Source organism: Micrasema longulum, unplaced genomic scaffold, assembly GCF_059751315.1.
Source record: "Micrasema longulum isolate JH-2025_06_02 unplaced genomic scaffold, ASM5975131v1 h1tg001311l, whole genome shotgun sequence".
NCBI classification, from domain to species: Eukaryota; Metazoa; Arthropoda; class Insecta; order Trichoptera; family Brachycentridae; genus Micrasema; species Micrasema longulum.
Window position 1 is genome coordinate 41,778 of NW_028278498.1, and position 21,280 is coordinate 63,057.

The 21,280-nt window shown below is 35.1% G+C and overlaps 1 protein-coding gene across 2 annotated transcripts; it reads right to left on the reverse strand.

Annotated features, from left to right (window-relative positions):
• Positions 1 to 2,278: 2,278 nt before the first annotated feature.
• ND-49 (NADH dehydrogenase (ubiquinone) 49 kDa subunit) lies at positions 2,279 to 21,216 on the reverse strand. 2 transcript variants are annotated; one of them, XR_015823908.1, is made up of 11 exons: positions 21,101 to 21,216; positions 20,864 to 20,976; positions 17,692 to 17,801; positions 13,528 to 13,729; positions 11,765 to 11,952; positions 10,237 to 10,400; positions 9,134 to 9,253; positions 6,605 to 6,734; positions 4,918 to 5,063; positions 4,378 to 4,584; positions 2,279 to 3,206 (listed from the first exon to the last, which is right to left on the reverse strand). XR_015823908.1 is itself a non-coding variant. In XM_088234973.1 (10 exons), the coding sequence occupies exons 1-10, from the start codon at positions 21,193 to 21,195 to the stop codon at positions 4,455 to 4,457; spliced, it is 1,398 nt and encodes a 465-aa protein (XP_088091099.1). In that variant the 5' UTR covers positions 21,196 to 21,216; the 3' UTR covers positions 2,279 to 4,454. The 2 variants fall into 2 exon arrangements, 1 of the variants encoding a protein (XP_088091099.1); XM_088234973.1 differs by having other exon boundaries at positions 2,279 to 4,584.
• Positions 21,217 to 21,280: the final 64 nt, after the last annotated feature.

A 21,280-nucleotide genomic window follows, 5' to 3' on the forward strand; every position in this document is an offset into this window, starting at 1 on the left:
CATATTTCCTTCTTTAAGGTATTCTCCATCTCTGTTGTAATTTGTTAATCTTAATGACTCCCGAGGGGTGAAATCCAGTCTTTTGTGTACAAACATTTGGACAAACTCAAAACTTTCATATGTTCAGAATGTAAGTGTTCATGTAGAACTAAAAATAATATTCTCTATCATGCTGGTGTAAAGCCCTTCTCATGTGCAGAGTGCACTTATTCATGTATAAGTGTAAGTCAATTGAAAATGCGCTGTCTGTCATAATGATGAAAAACCTTTTTCATGTTCAGAGTGTAAATATTCAAGTATAAGTCAATTTAATTTGAATATGCAATATATTGGCGAGAAACCCTTTTCGTGTTCAGAGTGTAACTATACGTGTTCACAGACTCATTACTTAAAAATACATATTCTCACTCATACCGGTAACAATAAGTTATTTGCGTATTCAGAATGTATTTGGATTGTGGTCCCGTGGCTAGTGTCTCGGACTCGCGGCTCAAAGGTCTGTGGTTCGAATCCCACTCTACCCAACTTTATTCCCATTTTCTAATATTGAGTTATTTACAACTCGTTGAAAATGGCCGTCAAAATTAAATATTAGAGTAAATCATAAGAACGCAAATATTTACTTTTCCCTGAGAAAATAAATGTGTATTTTATTAGTATTTACATTTAATTGTCGAAAAATACGTGACGTATTTTTCAATAGAACGTTATTGTATTTAAAATATTATTTTCCAGTGTTTTTAGACGAAATAAACAAACAATAAAAGCAATAAAAAAGTGACCTTTTCATTTTCTTTCAAAACGTTGCCTTAATTTAATGGTTAATTCAACTATCCGTACTCTGGAACTCGTTAATCCGGATAGTTAGAGTTTTACTGTACCTAATAATAAGAACTCAAATACTTTCCCGTTCACAGAACTTTCACAGCAAAGGCATTAAATCAGCTACCATTAAAATGGAAAAAATTTACATATCAGTGGCGAGCGGTGATTTTTTTAAAGGCAAGCTACAAAAAATGTCCTTAAATTCGTACCCATATATGCACCCCCGGCAACATAATTGACTAATTAAATACAAAAAATCCCGTTAGATGTTCAAAGTAATTGAACCTAGGTTTGAGTCATGGGTTGTCACTTCTAGGAAACGATCAATAGCCACTTACGAACCTGGAGAACCCTAAATTTCTTCATTTATACATCTGATTTGGCAGTGATTAGTCGTTTTCTTGGAGTGTCTCTATTTTATTAAAGCAAAATGTCTACGAGACTTAAACTTTAGTCAGAAAAAAAAACAGTTATTGTTGCGGTATCTAAAAAATACTTTTCTAATTGTGATTTAGCAAGGCAAACACCGCTCAATGAATCAACTGTGAGGAGATTTCTGAAAAAATTCAAAGAAAGTGGGACACTAAATCAAAAAGAAATCAGTTCGCATCAGCTCCAGAACTAAGAGAACGACTACAAGAAACCCCTGGTGTCAGTGTTAGTGTGCGCACAGTCACAAATAGACTACTAGAATTTGGATTACTGGCCAGAAGACCTGCAAAAAAACCTCTATTGAATCAGAAAATGAAAAAAAATTGGACAGAGAATGATTGGGGAAGAGTTGTACATTCCGATGATTCAAAATTTAAGATGCTTTAGGGTGTTTTATTTATATTTATCGATTGAAGAGTTTTTGCTCAACTGTCGGCAATATTTTTGTTCGGTACGTCCGAGAAGAAGCTCGTCATAAAAGTGAATAAATGTATGGAGAAAACCACGAACTAAAATGTCAACTAATGTTTCCTGATTATATCTGAGATCTCGCTATTTCCGTGATCGTTATGACCAATTTCGACTGATGATCTTCGTACAGAAATACAAACTAACCAGATTCTTCGTGAGGGTAGGCAGCTGATTATTCCGACTTTTAACATGTCCATCTTCAAGCGTCTGTTGGACTTGGTCTTGCCATGTCTTTCTCGGCATCCGTCAACATTCGCTTTGTAAATATTTTTAGCAGTTCTTTCGCTGTCCATTTGCTCTACATGTCCAAACCGACGCAGAACGCCTTTCTTGATTTTGTCGATGATGCCTATCTCAGCCTTTTATAATGTACGGATCTCGACATTTGTGCATCTATCGTATATAGTTTGACCACACAGAGATTGCATTTCGACAGTATTTTTCGGAGTCCATCCTTCGCTCCCATACATCAGGGTCGGGATCGGGACTCCACGGTGAACTGCTAATTTTGCCTCTTGCGATGAAAACAGGGGTATAAATAATAAACATATTTTAAATTCCTATTTTATTACATAATTATTTACAAAAACAGAGTCTACGAGCGCCGGGCATTACTCATAATTTACCTAATACATTACATTTTAATTTGATAAACAGATTTATTTAACCTTTCCCTCACTCAGCATCCAAAAATTACACATGATCCGAACGGGGGGACCAAACGACCCCAGCGCCTACTTGTATGTAGAGTCGGGAGAATAAAACGTTGGAAGTGTTTATGACCGTGCAATAATTTATTAATGTTTTCGCGTACACATATTTTACTCATTCGTGTATTTTATTCAATTTTGTTAATTTGCCGAATGCTTATGTACATAAATTGAAATTGACCCTTGTATTATTTAGGTCTTTTTTTGTTTTAATATTTAAAAAAAAAGAAAAACAACTATTTCAAAATTTAAAAACAAAAATAGGAAAATGCGTCTTTCTAATAATTTCACGATTACAAAAAATATAGGGCAAATAGCTTTAATAATACTTGAGTTATCGAATTAAAAAAGGTCTCTGGGGGATTCGAATCCCCCCTTCGGTCCGGCTAGGTTAATAAAGACACGCCTTGAAGATGTCCGGAAAGCGATGAAACCGGCCACCGGTTATTCTAAATATGTGGATTTTAGTATCAGTCGTATTTTATTGCAATAATAAATGACGAGAATCTTCTACCGAGTATTATCACTAACAAATGAATACAAGATCTGGCCAGTTTTTTAGACGCGTGCCGGCAGTAGAGTTGGTAAAACATGGTCCTTCAAATGGTACAATAAGTTGCTTCCCTTGCTGCGACAAAAACGTCCGCGCGTTACGGTGATGTGCAGCGACTCATGCAAAAAATCTGTGAGAGAGTTCAGGGGTTTTTTAATATTTTTTTATTTGTCAATAGACTATTAAACTGAGCCATTTTTTTTTCTTAGAAGAATCTGGAAATAATTCAAATAATTTATATTAAAAACAAAATCATTAATTAGAAAATCAAGAATCGAAGATAAATAATACTACATAATATAATATGACTCTTGAAGCATGTTTTCAAGAGATGGAAGAGTAAAAAAGATGTTAAGAGGAGAGTGAATGCGGATTGAATAAACACAGTAATTGCTAATAAAAATATGTCAATTGAAGCTAAACTGGCAATGCACAGCGGAGTTATAGTCCCAACACTTATATATGGAAGTGGCAGAGGAAGGATGAAAGCCGAGTGAACGCGGTCGAAATGCAATCTCTTAGACGAATGTGTGGGAAATCAACGTATGACAGGGTTACGAATGACGAAATCAGACGAGAGTGTAAATCTGAGTCGGGTATAATTGATATGATTGAGAAAGGGTCTCTGAGATGGTTTGGCCATGTTGAACGAATGGATGACAAAAGAACGGTAAAACAGGTACATATTAATTTATTTATATAGATGCTCAATGGGCATTTTTAAGGACATATTTATGTAGTAGACTTGGTGGGAGTGGGAGCGGGAGAGAGCTGTTTTTAATTGTATTTGATTCAGTGATCGTTTGAAAGAAGACAACTTGCTATCAAAGAAATCAAGACTGGTATGTTTGTTGGCAGACCTGAGAATTCTGGGCATAGGGGAATGAAAACCATAGTTAGTTCTATGGTTATCGGTATGAAATAATAAGTTTTGTCTGAGGTTTCTAGTTGGGATATTTAATTTGTAGAGTAGTGGAGTGAGTTGAGAATTTTAAATAGGTCTAGAAGATCGGATTTATTTTATCTTATGACGAGGGCGACCAAGGAAGACGAGGCATGATCAGCTAAACAAAAATTTAAAGTCGGGTCATGTCAACAGCAGGCAGAACTGAAGGGCGTGTGTGAATGTGGAAGGAGCTAGAAGTGTATGCCAGGACAGACGTGTGTGGCGGTCCATTCTCTCTGCCTAGCCCTACGGAGAAACGGCGTGATGGTAGTAGTAGTAGAATTTAGAAAAAAATGGGACCGAACATTTTGGCGTAAAAAACGGAAAAACATAAAATTGAGGAAGGTCAATTTACTGTAGGAAAAGAGTTTATTAAATAAATACAGATTTTTCTAAAACTAAATAATTTTTTTTGTTACACTGTTCCTCGTCGGACCCACCCTAACGTAAATTCATGTTCCAACATACGGCACCATTTTACGGACCATTCGATACCAGCTCAGGAGGTGAACCGGATTTATCTGTCGATCTCTCCGAACACGACGTCCAGGGTGCCGATGATGGCGACTATGTCCGCCAGCATGGAGTTGCGTCCGATCTTGTCCAGGGCGGCGAGGTGCGCGAATCCCGGAGCCTTTATTTTGCATCTAAAAACACACAACAAAATTACTTTGAATTAACATATTACAACAGAGATGAAGAACATTTAAGAGAAGGTAATATAAAAGTCTAGGCATCGACAGAGCTTATTACCTGTCATTGGCTGGTTTGAGTGGCCACTTTACACACTGTGTAACATTCTGACTGGTACCTGAAGCGTAAGACTGATCATCTTACCTTCATGAAACGAAAATGATCGAGATACGCTGCGATTGGTCTACCAATGCAGTGCCCTATGCACCATAACGTATGGAAAGGGAATGATGAGTGTTCCGGTCAGTAGGAGCTACACGACCCGTATTCGGGTGTTTAGGACTCACCGGTAGGGCTTGGAAGAGCCATCGGCCACCAGGTATACTCCGAACTCTCCCTTGGGGGCTTCGATGGCCGTGTAGGTGACTCCAGGGGGCACTTGGTATCCTTGAGTGAACAGCTTGAAGTGGTGAATAAGCGCTTCCATGGACGTCTGCAAAGATACATATATTCATGTCTGTTTAAAGAAAATAGTACACAAAATATTCCTAAAGGGACATTAAGCTTTTCCAAGCTGAAGTGTGAAAAAATCTGTGAATTTCCAAAGTAATAGGTCCAGAGGAGGGGGGGGGCAGTTTAGCATACAGTACATTGATCTCTTGTCTAGAGTGGGAACACTATTTCGGGAATTACACTGACTACGTTTTCCACAGAGGGTGGAATACAAACTCTGTTGGCTTATGTATAAGTCACTGCACAACTCTGCTCCGGAATATCTAAGGGAACTCTGCATTCCAGATGAACTAGCTGACAGGCGTCTCACGCTTAGATCAGCTATATCAACGTCGAAAGGAAAAGTTATTATACCTCTACGCAAACAGCGCACTAAATTAGGCCCTATGGCATGGAGTGCTCTCCCAGCAGAGGTGCGAGGCTGTGAGTGAAGTGATGTTTCTGAAAAAACTTACAACCCTCTCGTTCTCTAAATCATTTGAATAAATCCTTAGCATGTGGTGACAAAGTACATTGTTTTTCTTAAATTAAAAAAGCTAAAATTAAATTTATATCTTTCTATTATCACTTTGTAAAGCGCCCTTGAGGTATTATATTACGAAAATGGCGCTAAATAAGTTATCCATAATAATAATAACACAGATAGTGTTTTTCTGGGTTATTATGCCGTGTTTGTGGGCTTTGTATTGCCGACGTTTCGGAGCACATTGCAGTGTCCATCTTCAGGGCTGAATGTATGAGTGTAGTTTTTAGTGTGTTTAATTGTGAGGAATTTGTACCGTGTCGCAGTCGGGCAATGTATGTGGTTAAGTGTGTGGAGTTTGTACCGTGGGCTTTGGAAGTACCGGGTACCATGAGGTTCGTAGTCGTAACCCATCATCCCTGTTTACGTTATTAGGATGCTTGTATAGTTCTATGGCTTCATTTATTAAACGGGCTTGATGATTTTTGGGCTTTCCAAGGACTGGCTCAAATGAGAAATTATGCCCTGTTTCTATGTAGTGCTCTGCAAGAGCTGATTTATCCGGGTAGCCCAACTTGCATGCACTCTTGCGCTCTTTTATTCTTGTCATTATGTTTCTGGCAGTCTGCCCTATGTAGACTGTTTCACAGCTTTTGCAATTTAATTTATATACTCCATCTGTTTCAAGTGGGTCCCGATCTTTTACTGATTTTAGTAAGTTTCTTACGTTTTAAGTTTCTTACCCGGTGCTTCCAAAGCCCACGGTACAAACTCCACACACTTAACCACATACATTGCCCGACTGCGACACGGTACAAATTCCTCACAATTAAACACACTAAAAACTACACTCATACATTCAGCCCTGAAGATGGACACTGCAATGTGCTCCGAAACGTCGGCAATACAAAGCCCACAAACACGGCATAATAACCCAGAAAAACACTATCTGTATTCTGAAGGCCGTGAAAACCTACGAACCTTAATAATAACACAGTTTAGCATATGGTACATACATCTCTTGTCTAGAAGGTGAGTGACAGTTTAGTATACGGTACCTTCATCTCTTGTCTAGAGGGGGGACACAGTTTAGCATCATCAGTCCGAACGTCTCCGGAGGGCATCTGGTTGAGACATTGTTCTATAATCCTTAATGATTGTCTCATTTCTTCCACGCGACAGAGATACCTATATAAAGTAAAAAGCGTGTTACTACGCATGTTAAGTAAATGACAGCATTTATCGATACTATTCCTGGCCGATTACCTTTCGTTCCCATCCTTCCCTTGACCCATCCTTATGGTACCTACCTAACATCAAGATAGAAGATATTCAAAGTTAGAAGATTCGGATTTAGAACCAAAACCAAACAACATTTTTGACTTCACATAAAATCGGATAAAATGTGGTTGGAATCGTCGCGCATCGTGGAAAACATTGTTTTATTTTATAGTTCATTTTGTGATCAAGTGCCAGAAATTGAAGAACATTCAGATTATATTAAAGGTAGGTATTCATTCCATGTTCCTATCCGTTCTCAAATATTTCCCAAAAACAAAACTGAATGAAATTCGATTTTCATTTACGGTACAGTTAATTTTGAGTACACATTATCATTTAAATTTCTTAGATTTTCACGGCTGTTCAAATGCACAGTGAGTTTTTCTGGGTTTTTATGCCATGTGTCGTTGGCACACTCTCAAGAAATTGTGATTTGTTTTCTTAACCTCACTATACCACCCTGCTAAGCGTTAAAGTCATAACTGAAAAAGTGCTTTCTTTTTCACATTCTAGTAGTGGTGACGAAAGGTAGCGGACATAGTGAAAAACATAGTAAAAATATAGCAAAAAAAATAGTAAAAAAAATATTTGAAAACTCATTAAAATACGTAGTAAAAACAAAATACATAGTGAGAAACATATTTATAGTCATGGTAAAAAATGAAAAAATAAATGTGTCAGGTAAAATACATTTTTTAAAAAACATAGAAAAATACCTAGGAAAAGAAAAAAAATAACAAAATAAAGAAATGCGTAAAAAAAATTATAAAAAAATGTATTAAAAAAAGCATTGAATTGAATTGAATTATGATAATCATTCTCTTTCCGCACCTAATGGTGCATAGGGCACTGGATTGGTATGCCAATTGCAGCATATCTGGATCGATTTTGTTACACGAAGGTAAGGTGATCAGTCATACGCTTCAGGTATCAGTCCAGGGACTATGAAATATGCTAGTGTGAAATCACCCGTTTTAAATTAATATTTCTTATCAACCATGTCGGGAATCGAACCCGAGACCTCTTGCATTGGAGGCAAATGCGCTGACCGCTACACCACGAGGCCGACGAGGAGACGAGAATTAAATTCTAGGAGGGGGATTATTCAATCTGCAAGTGCCCTGTAAGGGCTCTAGTTGGGTGCTTCTCATCGAGTACGTTGGTTCACTCAACAAAGCCTAAATCATTGATTATGTATACGCCCAATGGGCATTTTTAAGGACATATTTATGCATGGAAAATTATTTTAAAGGAAAGTAGAAAGACACAATGGTATATAGTAGACTCGGTGGGAGTGGAAGCGGGAGAGAGGAGTTTATAATTGAATTTGATTCAGTGATCGTTTAAAAGGAGACAACTTGTTATCAAAAAAATCAAGACAGGTATGTTTGTTGGCAGACCTGAGAATGAGGAATTCCAGCCCAACCCGGAATTAAATTTTAAAAATGTTTTCGTGTACACGTGAATATTTAAAAAATTTGGAGTAGGATGAATATCTCAAAAACGCACGCAAAAATAAATAAAAAATGTTGAAAAAAGTATTCATTTTAAAAACGTAAATAATGACGTCACTCCTTATATCTACGTGTAGTATTTCCGGTTTCCGCTTTAAAGCCCCCGCACCTTATAAGGAACGTTTTGACCATAGAAAAAAAAAGAGTATAATTTGCATAATTTGACATTTCAACCAGAGATTATGTCAACTTTCTAGGTTTTTCTAAATCGAAACGTTCGTAAAAACAACCATAACATGGAAATGAGCAAATTACGATCAACTAAATGAAGTAATCAAAGCAATATTCCATAGATTCTTGTCAGGTCAGTGAAAGTAAGAACGCCAACCGTTTCATGACGTCACTACTGAAAAGTGACACACTGATTACAGTCATTTGGTGCGGTATTTGATAAATGTAACTTTAAAAAATCATATCTTTGTAAATAACGCACAAAAAAAATAATATATAATTATATATAAAATAAAATAAATAAAACAACTTTGTTTTTAACCACTAACAGAAATGCCCGGAGGCTCTTTATGGACACCTGTTCAAATATGAGCAGAATGGTGAATGTCACACAGTGTGTAAAGTGGCCACTTAAGGGATATAGAAAACGTTGATTGAGGGGAATATTTGAATGAGAATGTATGGAAAAAAATAAGACCTAGATATTTGGGTGTAAAAAGCAAGAAAACGTAAAAACGAGATTTAATTGTATATTTAAGCGAGTTTCTAACTCATTATACGTATATTGGTTTCTGAATAAGCCCAGTAAGGTAATATGGTAAAAATAAGTATAATATTGACCTGTCGTAGCAATCTCCGTGGGTTCCGATGGGAACATCAAACTCCACGAGATGGTACGCATCGTAAGGTTGTGTCTTGCGAAGGTCCCATTTGATGCCCGAGCCTCTCAGCATTACGCCACTGTAACGAGATAAATAAAACATAGGCAAAATGGTGAATGTTACAGTGTGTAAAGTGGCCACTTAAACCAGCCACTGACAGGTCATAAGCCCTGTAGATGCCTAGACTTCTATATTACCTTATCTTAAATGTTCTTCGTGTCTGTTGTAATATGTTATTATAAACAGCTCCCTAGGGAGTTGAATCCAGTTCTTGTCTACAAAAATTTGGACAAACTTAAAATATTGTTGATAAATTACCTGGTCCATGAAGAAGTATAGAAATTGAAAAAATAATATTTTCAGGCGTTGCCTAGTATGTAGGTGAAATAATTCAATTGGATGAATCTCGCCCGCATAAATAAAGGTTTCAGCTCTTTAACTTTACAAACATCAACAGATGAAAGAATTGAAGGAATATAGATGTTCAAATATAGGCAAAATGGTGAATGTTACAGTGTGTAAAGTGGCCACTTAAACCAGCCACTGACAAGTCATAAGCCATGTAAATGCCTAGATTTCCGTATTACCTTCTCTAAAATGTTCTGTATCCCTGTTGTAATTTGTTAATGTTAATGACTCCCTAGGGGTCGAAGTCCAGTTTTTTGTCTACAAACATTTGGACAAACTCGAATTGTTGTAATAAAACCAGCTGGTCCGAGACAAAGTTTTAAATTTGGAAAATTGTTTTCAGGCGTTGCCTGGTATGTGAAATAATTAAATCTGATGAATCTCTTCGCAACAATAAAGGTTTCAGCTCTTTAACTTCACTAAAATCAACAGATGGAAGAATTGAAGAAATATGGACGCTGTGTAAAGTGGCCACTTAAACCAGCCAAAGACAGGTCATAAGCCCTGTGGATGCCTAGACTTCCATATTCCCTACTTTAAAATGTTTTTCTTCGTACCTGTTGTAATTTGTCGATTTATTTTATTGGTTGGTTAGAAAAAATGCCATTTGGTAATGAACCCGCCAATGTACAAAAAAAAATGTGTTAACATTACCTGAAGCCGTAGTTGATGGCATCCTCGGCTGACACGACACCAATATCCTTGGTCCTCTGAACCCACAAGCGGTTTGTAGTTAAGAGATCTTCAACTTCATCTAATCGCTCGGCCATCTTGGATGCAAACTCGTATATGTCATCCATGAGTCCCAAGGGAATATCCTAAAAGAAATACAGACGCTCTATTCAAAACACTCATCCACGAGTCGCAAGGGAGTATCCTAAAAGAAATACAGACACTTTATTCGAAATACTCATCAGTGAATCCCACGGGAATATACTAAAAGAAATACAGACATTCTATTCAAAACACTCATCCACGAGTCGCAAGGGAATTACTAAAAGAAATACAGACACTCATTTTAAAATACTCATCCATGAGTCCCAAGGGAATATACTAAAAGAAATACAGACACTCATTTCAAAATACTCATCCATGAGTCCCAAGGGAATATCCTGAAAGACACTACGACGCTTTATGGAAATTCTGTTAACAATGTTTTGAGTATGTCTAAATGTTTGCAGACTGGCTGGATTTCTTCCCTAGATCTAAATTTGTTGAAACAAAGAGGGAAAATAACTGGTAAAAGAATAAGTATAAAAATTGGAAAATTGTTTTCAGGCGTTGCCTAGTAGGTGAATAGGTTCAGCCGGATGAATCTCACCCGCATGATAAAGGTTTCAGCTCTTTTACTTCACAAGAGTCAACAGATGGAAGAGTTGAGGAAATGTGGATATATATATATAGTTGGATAATTTATATAGCGCCATTTTTGTGAAAATCACCTCAAGGGCGCTGTACAATTAATAAATATCCCAGTACGTCTTGCAGCTACAGAGCGCATGGATGGTTGGTATTCTGGTTCCTTGTTTTCAATTAAGATCAATTAAAAATTATAACAGATGTTTAAACATAAGCAGAATGGTGAATGTTACACAGTGTTCAAAGTGGCCACTCAAACCAGCCAATGGCAGGTCATAAGCCCTGTAAATGCCTAGACTTCCATATTCCCTTCTCAAAAAATATTCTAGAAAAAAAAATATTAGTGTTCTTTTAATTTACTCAAATATTTTCATTTTGATGACAATTTTCAACGAGTTATAATTTTTTAAAATTTAGTTTATTTTAACAAATAAAAAAACATACATAATTGTATTTTTGTTACCGCAAAGCCGAGGCTTGTCTGCGGGTTACATTATATATTTTTTTAAAATTTATAAAAGGTAAATACATAGTTTAATAATAGATTAAGAATATAATATATTTATGTGCACACTTAAGTTTCACTTGCTGTAAATAAGTTTTTGACTATTTTTTTTTAATGTATTTAAGTTTTTTTTCTCACGATTTTATAAAATGGAAATAAAGTTGGGGTAGAGGGGGTTCGAACCTCGGACCTCTGATCCGTGAGTCCGCAACCCTAGCCACGGGACCACAAACTGATTAAAATTCTCCAGGCCTCCTCTACAAAAATTTGGACAAACTCGAAACATTGTCGAATAGCGAACAAAATGAAAAATCTCACGATGGCGACCCCTCCCGGGCGTATGTAGGCCGCGTGCATGCGAGCGCCGCTGGCGCGCTCGTAGAACTCCATCATCTTCTCGCGCTCCTCGAACAGCCAGAAGAAGGGAGTCATGGCGCCCACGTCCAGAGCGTGAGTGCCCACGGCCATTATGTGGTTCAGCAGGCGCGTTATCTCCGCAAACAGGGCTAAAAATTTATTATTAAAATTAGATAAATAAATAAAATACAGACATACGAAAGTAATACAGTTTAAATGTTTGAAGCATCTAAGTACATAATATTACAATACAATATAAACAGAATATTAAATTATAATATATATCATTTGAAAAAATTTCATGACATGAGCCAATCGATAAGCCAACATCATTAGCCACTTCTTTTATTGTGATTCGGCGATCGTTCATAACCATTTCATTAGCTTTCTCCATGTTTCCATCGGTTGTTGATGTGCTGGGGCGTCCGGGCCGTTCGTCATCTTCAACACCTTCACGGCCATCTTGGAAACGCTTATACCACTCGTACACTCTTGTTTTACTTATAGAACTAACTAACTAACTAACTAATCATCACGCCATTTCCCCAGAGGGGTAGGCAGAGAGGATAGAACGCCACACCACTCTGTCCTGGCACACTTCCTTTGCTTCCTTCACATTCATACATCTTCTCATGCATGCACGCACGTCGACTTTTCACATGACCACTTTCAAGAATTTGTTGTACTTGATCATGCCATGTCTTTCTCGGCCTTCCTCGACTTCTACAACCAGACACATTCGCATCATAAATCTTTTTAGCCGTTCTTTCATCATTCATTCGCTCCACATGACCGAACCATCGCAAAAGACTTTTCTTAATTTTGTCGATAATGCTTAACTCAGCCTTGCATTCTGCTCTAATTTCGACATTAGGGCACCTATCATACATTGTTTTTCCGCACATTCGCCTGAGGGATCGCATTTCAACAGCATTCAGTCTACTTTCGTCCCTTTTTTTCCAACTCCATGCTTCGCTTCCATACATTAGGGTTGGTACCAGAACTCCATTATGAACTGCTAATTTAGCCTCTTGCGATAGACACTTATTTGCTACGACAGACTTTAAGGCACCATTAACTCTGTTACCGGCACTAACCCTCCTTTCAATATCCTTGTCCATATTTCCATCTCTAGTAAACATACTACCCAGATGTACAAATTCTTCGACCTGTTTCAAACTATCTCCATTTACTACAATCTTACATTCAGTCATAGTTACATTTCTTTCAAAGACCATGACGTTCGACTTTTGCACATTCATTAGCAAATCACTCTCCTTGCACACTTCGTAAACCTTTGTAACCGAGGATTGCAGTTCCTCTTCGCTGTCAGCTAGGAGGACTGCGTCATCGGCGTACAGAAGATTACTTATAGAAGATACTTATAGAAGATTCACCATAAACCTTTGTTAACATTTCACACACTTTATTTAACTTTTTACACAAAATTTTATACAAATTCTTTGATCCATTTTTGTAACAACAAAAAAACTCATAAAACATGTCTAACCTTAGTTGCTGCCACAGACAAAATAAACAATAACAGACGAAAATTTTTGCATACTTCAGGGGCATGTACACCAACATAATAAAAATTAAAAAATTGACAGTCAGAATCTCGAAACCAGCGAAATTTAAAAATTCCCGTTATTTTCCAAACACACCTCGTATATGCCGTCTAAGTCCTCATTTAATTTGTTAATATATAAATGGAGAAGACTCACTCCTTATGTACTTGGCCCGCAGCGGCACGTCTATGTTGAGCAACTTCTCCACAGCGAGACTATAGCACTGCTCGTTGCACATCATGGAGACGTAATCCAACCGGTCGAAATAGGGCAGGGCCTGGGTGTACGTCTTGTACTCTATCAGCTTCTCCGTACCGCGGTGCAGTAGCCCAATATGGGGATCTGATCTGCGTACAATCTGGAATAACATAGATTAAAACACTCAGCTTAAAAATACGGGGGTTCCTAGGTGCATTTAATCATATCTATTAATTTATTAATTAATAAATTTTTAATTCACACTATATTTATTTATTATATATACGGCCTAAGCCAATGACAACAGTTACATGAAGAAACATAAATACAAGAAACTAAACAAAAAGAACATAAAACTATTTAGCAAAGACAAACAAGGGCAAAACAATAATTGTATACAGTAGCGTGCCTAGGGTTTACGAGTAAGGCAAGCCCATATATATATTTTTAAACCCACATGTGGTGTAATTCCCTGACGGCCTCATAGTATAGTGGTCAGCGCATTTGCCTACCATGCAAAAGGTCTCGGGTTCGATTCCCGACATGGTTGATTTGAAATATTTATTTAAAAAGGTGTTTTTACACTAGAATGTGTCATAGTCCCTGGACTGGTACTTGAAGCGTAAGACTGATCATCTTACCTTCATGTAGCAAAAAATATTAAGATGAAGATAGAAGATAGAAGAAGATAAGAGATGTTCAAATATAGGCAGAATGGTGAATGTTACACAGTGTGTAAAGTGGCCACTCAAACCAGCCATTGACAGGTCATAAGCCCTGTAGATGCCTAGACTTCTATATTACCTTCTCCCAAATGTTCTTCATGTCTGTTGTAATATGTTAATATGAAGAATATGTTAGTATAAATTATATAATATAAAATTATCCACGTGCATACACGATAAGACATTATTAGAATATTCTAGTAGGCCAAATACAACAAAATAAAATATATGTTCAAAATATGAACTTTATAAAATATATGTTCAAAATATGAACTTTATAAAATATATGTTCAAAATATGAACTTTATAAAATATAAGTTCAAAATATGAACTTTATAAAATATATGTTCAAAATATGAACTTTATAAAATATATGTTCAAAATATGAACTTTATAAAATATATGTTCAAAATATGAACTTTATAAAATATATGTTCAAAATATGAACTTTATAAAATATATGTTCAAAATATGAACTTTATAAAATATATGTTCAAAATATGAACTTTATAAAATATATGTTCAAAATATGAACTTTATAAAATATATGTTCAAAATATGAACTTTATAAAATATATGTTCAAAATATGAACTTTATAAAATATATGTTCAAAATATGAACTTTATAAAATATATGTTCAAAATATGAACTTTATAAAATATATGTTCAAAATATGAACTTTATAAAATATATGTTCAAAATATGAACTTTATAAAATATATGTTCAAAATATGAACTTTATAAAATATATGTTCAAAATATGAACTTTATAAAATATATGTTCAAAATATGAACTATATAAAATATATGTATTTATAAATAGGAAAAACGGACTCACACATCTACTGTAACATTGGAAAAACCTGTTTACATATTTACAACGGATGTTTAAATTTATTGAGTGTATCGATGTTAAATGAAATATATATGTGCTCAAAAATCATGGAGCCGATTTAATGGGACGTGTGAATTACAGAGAATCAAATCCGCTTTTATTTATTTTCTTAGAATTGATGTTGGAAGTTGGTAAAATTATGAAGAAAAAATATTATTTACTATGTAGTTGTGTACAAAAATGCTTTTGGCGATTTTATGGATTTTTAAGTTTCTGTACATATTTTGGCATAATTTTATTGATTTAAGAAAATAACATTTTGACAACAAAATAAACGGAGCACTAAGCACAGTAATTTCTAATAAAAATATGTCAATCGAAGCTAAACTGGCGGTGCACAGCGGAGTTTTAGTCCCAACACTTATGTATGGAAGTTAAACATGGAACTGGCAGAGGAAGGATGAAAGCCCAGTGAACGCGGTTGAAATGCGATCTCTTAGACGAATGTGCGGGAAATCAATGTATGACAGGGTTACGAATGATGAAATCAAGCGAGAGTGTAAATCCGAGTCAAGTATAATTGATAAGATTAAGAAAGGGTCTCCTGAGATGGTTTGGTCACGTAAAACGAATGGACGACGAAAGAATGGTAAAACAAGTATATATGGCGAAAATAAACGGCAACGTGAGACGAGGACGACCGAGGAAGACGTGGCACGATCAGATAAGCCAAAATCTTAAGTCTGGTCATGTCAAAAGCAGACAGAACCGAAGGGCATGTATGACAAGATGTATGAATGTGGAAGAGGGTAGGATTGTATTCCAGGATAGACATGTGTGGCGGTCCATTCTCTCTGCCTACCCCTACGGAGAAATAGCGTGATGGTAGTAGTAGTACATTTTGGCATCTTGAAAATATTTGAATTGACACTAAAGCAGGTTTTGAATCTCTACAAGTTTTTGTATAAAATAATTCTTGTCCTTTCCAAATTATTGTTATTTTTTTTATTTTATTTAAATCTTAAAGTAGGGCACACATATCATACATATTGTTATGTGTGTTCTAATAATAACATTGCAAATATATTTAATTTATAAATTGTTTATCACATATGTCTTGACCATTATTTTAAATTTTGATATGTTTTTTTCTTCATAAATATTTTTTTCCATTTCGTAATACTTTTTAATTGCTTTAAATAAAATGGAATTTTGTGACTTTGCCTTTTTCCTAAATGGAAGTCTAATTTTGTTCTTTTCTCTAGTATTGTGATCGTGTTCATGCTGGTTCCGATCAATTTTTTTCCAAAATTCTGTTTTTTTATTAGAGTTAATAATTTTATGAACAAATATCATTGTATTGTAAAATATTCTTTGTTTATATGTTAATAATTTCATTTCATTTACCATCGACTTTACCCTCGTGTATCTGTTTTTTTTTCAAAATGATTCTAAAGGCTTTATTTTGTAATACAGTTAGTTTATCTACGTTTTCTTTGTTTGATAAAAATAAAATGCTACTACAGTAGTTAACGTGTGGTTCAATAATTGCTTTGTAAATAGTTTTGCAAGAGTCCCAAGTATTATGAACCCAAATGAAAATGCTAATATCTAACTAAAAACAGCTTTAATATAACTTATGTAGGTTTTCAGAAGTAGTATCAATCTCCCATTTTTCGCTGATTTTTTGTGCTGATTCAGATATCTAAGCATTTTTTTTTACGAGCTTGTTACAGGCACCAAGTCGTTGGAACAATAGGCATAATCCCCCAGTCTACACACGTGCGTTTCCAGAAATTCTCCAGCAGCCTAGTGGACCACATGGTGACGATATCTACCTACTGTCTACAAAAGATTCTCTTCGGACATCTATCTCCCTTTGTTAACCATGGAGTTGATACAGTGCTTTATTTATTTCGTTTTTTATTGCTTAGTTCTTGGCACGAACACTTGACAAACTTACTACTATGCTCTATTTTTTATAAATTTATTGATATCATTCTAACTTTGCTAGAATTCCACTCGTCCATGCGCTTTGTAGCTGCACGATGATTGGTTATCTAGCTTTCATATACCAACTTAAAAATACCTAAATTTTATAAATGGGGTCTAGAATTCCAATCGTCTATGCGCTTAGTACCTGCAAGACGTGTTGTAATCTTACTCCTTTTTATTATTCATATTATTTTTATTTTTTTTTAGTATCATTAATACACTAAATTTATTTGTCAATTTTTAAAATGTGTAAATGGAGGCTAAATTTCTAACTGTCTATGCTCTCTGTAGCTACAAGACGTCCTGTAATCTAGCTCCTATCTGTTATAATTTTTTATTGATCTTAATTGAAAACGAGGAACTAGAATCCCAACCGTCCATGCGCTCTGTAGCTGCAAGACGTACTGGGATATTTATTAATTGTACAGCGCCCTTGAGGTGATTTTCACAAAAATGGCGCTATATAAATTATCCAACTATATATACAGAAATTAATCAATAAATCTACTCAGAAAAGGTCTAAACAACATACATTGTAAAAAAATAAATATTCAAACACTGGGTACCTCCCCATCCAATTCCAGAACCAGACGAAGTACTCCGTGGGCGGCGGGATGTTGCGGACCGAAATTCAGGAACATATTTTGTATCTTCTTTTCAATGGGGAGTACTTTGCCTGTCGACAAACGAACAAAGCTGGTGATTAATAATTCTAAATAAAAAATTCTGTAAACTTGAACACGATCATCATCATCATTCTCTTTCCGCATCTAATGGTGCATAGGGCACCGCATTGGTACACCAATTACAGGGTATCTGGATCATTTTGTTACAATAAGGTGATATTGATGTTTTTTGTTGATATTTCTTGATAAAACTCTATAAATTAATGATTATGATAAAATTAGAAATAAACTTAACAATGAAACTTCTTGGTTTCGTTTTACTTTTTATTATTTCGACCAACGAGCGCTTTCGCCTAAGTAGGCATCTTCAAGACTGGTGAATTGTTTATTTATTTATTAACGGACATTGTCCATGTATACAATTTATAGGGTTTAAATATTGCAATAAAAGAATAGTTAAAAACATTTTTAAAAAAGAAAAGAAGCATTGACAAACATAAGGGACATCGAGACAAGATCTGGACTATTTATTTAGTGCTTGTTTAAATCGTTGTAAACTTGAACCAAAAAAGTCCAGGTGTCTTGAGTTAACAATGCGACAAAGACGGGTCATTGCTGATGCTGATCGATGAACAGTACTTCATTGTTTCTCAATCTAAGAGTCGGAATATTGAATTTTACTTGTCCCAGTAATGATGGAACATCGATTATACCATTTAGTATGCCGAACATCTATATGGGGTCAATATTAGTTTTAAAAAACACCTTTTTAAATAAAAATCTCATGTCGACCATGTCGAGAATCGAACCCGAGACCTCTTGCATGGTAGGCAAACAGTCAACTTATTGCAATTAAAAATATTATACATGCCCCTAGTAAGAAGCCAGTTAGAATATGGGTCCTCATTTTGTTACCCATACAAACAGTGTGGAGAAGGTCCAACAGAAGTTTTTAAGATTTATGAATTTCAAATTAATCATTCCAATTGAAGAGCTTAACTATAAATGTTTAATGAAGCAGTTAAAATTCATATGTATTAGTGATAGAAGGGGAATTTCAGATTTAGTGCTGCTTTTCAAGTTATTAAATAATGTTCTCGACAGTCCCGAACTTTTAAATTGTGTGAATTTTTATGTGAGACAGCGTGGGACGAGACAAAATACTTCTTTTGCTGTTGATTTGCATAGTTCAAACTATGCCAAATACTTACCTATTCCACGGTTCCACATGTTAGCAAACAAACATGGAAACTTAGATTTATTTAATTTATCTTTATACCAATTAAAATCACGACTTTTTAATCACTTCTTTTCTAAATTATAAAAATGTACTAAGTGTTATACTTGTTTTACTGTTTATGCTATGATACATCGCCTCTGTTACTTCAATACTTTTATATTTAAACTCTTTATTTATTGTTTATTTGCTGCATACCTATGTTAAAATTTCTTATTTAATTTTCCTTTATTATTTCCTTATTTTCTGCTGATTTTATTTCATGTATCTATATTTTTTATACTATGTTCGGGTTTTTTTGTTTTATTATAATTGTTTTTCACATGTTAGCGAACAAACTTTAGCCGTTCTTTCGCTGTCCATACGCTCTACATACCCAAACCAACGCAGGACCCCTTTCTTGATTCTGTCGATAATGCGTGTCTCAGCCTTACACACTTCACGGATCTCGACATTTGTGCACCTATCATACATCGTTTTACCACACATTCGCCCGAAGGATCGCATTTCGACAGCATTTAACCTAATTTCATCATTATTTTTCTAATTCCATACATTAGAGTTGACACTAGAGCTTTTCAGACGGGTTACAGACGGGTTTTCGTGATTAAATAGCTTAATACGTAATACTTCAACGTCAATATTATCAATGATTTATTTTAATTATCGAACCGTGAACTCCTAAAAATGAACACGTACACAATAATAAAATAATCAATATCAAACGACATTGTTTAGAAAAGACTTAGTTTTCCAAAGTGATTCTAAACAAGTTTGAGACATCCTCCGTATGCAAAATGCGCATTGGGCACTGCTGCAATGGTTCTCATCTGTTCAGAATATATGTCCGGGACTCTGCTATTTGCGAATCTCATCTTGATGAGGAAGATAAAAACCAAGTTTTTTTTTATGCCCCATAAATTATTGTTATCCTGATTTTCTATCCGATTTCTCTGATATTAATATCCCATTCCCTATTCATATTCTCACTCTTCTGTCCCCACCCAATAAACATGTATTTAAAATTCTATGTAAATATCTAGTTAGAAATAGTGTTTAGATGTAATTATGTTATATTATAATTTGAGATATAAAGTTCTCAAAATATTAAATACTAACTATCTCATCTGAATAAATTACTATAGTCTATAAAATATAGCTTGATTAAAGTAACAGCTGCCAAACTAATGTCACAAGTGATGGGAAATTAATGATCACTGATCATGTACCGATCAAATAAATTTTATCAGTTTATTCATGCAAACATGAAACTCTGTTTCCGAAAATTGATATAAAAACGCAAAAACAAGCCTATTATAGTGAGTTCAAGACAATTATTTACCAAAAAATAGGACATTTATACTTTTTTCATGAACAACATCAAATGAATTATTTTTTATTCTATCAATTTGTCCCATCTCTAACGTTTTTGCAAAATGATGTAACCTTGTAAGAACGTCGTTAATAATTAGGTTTATTTTAGTTTTAACGCTGATTTTATATATTTATGTTGATTTATGTGTCAAGCATTGTATTAAAAAAATTAATTAACATGCCAGATACGAATGATTTTTCGTGTGTCAATATAAATCACTCCTTAGACGTTACTACAAAGTTATGTCGTCACCTTTGCTGACAAATGTCATTCTAATCAAGATATATTTTAAGGACTATAGTTTTGCCTCCTGCGAATTGTAGAGTTATATATTACATAGTTATAATTTTATTGACGTTTATGAGAGATTCAATGAATCCTATGTAAAAATATACTACATACTTATTTACGCAATAAATTTATAAATAAAGAAAATGTAAAAACAGTAAACAGCGTCCAAATGTATGCAGAGGCTCTAAACATTATTTATTTGGATTTACCGTTGTATGGGAATGGCTTCATGTTTTTAGTGTCCTCGGTCGGGTACATGACGGGGCCGGAGAACTGCTTGAAAAACTCGGTATCCGGAGACCAACTGGCCTGTCTCTTCGAGCTGAAACCATAAAACGAAAAGTGTCAGATCCTAACCTACAATACAAAAACATTACATAATTCCAACAAAGCGGCGAAACTAGCAATAGCATCGTTCGATGTTTGAATAAACGTGCGGGGCTTACTTGACATTGTGGACAGCCGGTAAATGTTTAGACAAGATTGTTCCTTGGGGAACAATAACACTCTTTCGCAAAATTGTACCGAGCAGACCCGCCATGTTGGAGAGAATCAGCTGCACAATTTATACTATTCTACAGTCAATTTAAGACACTTTTGACGTTTGCACGCTCATGAAGTTCTGT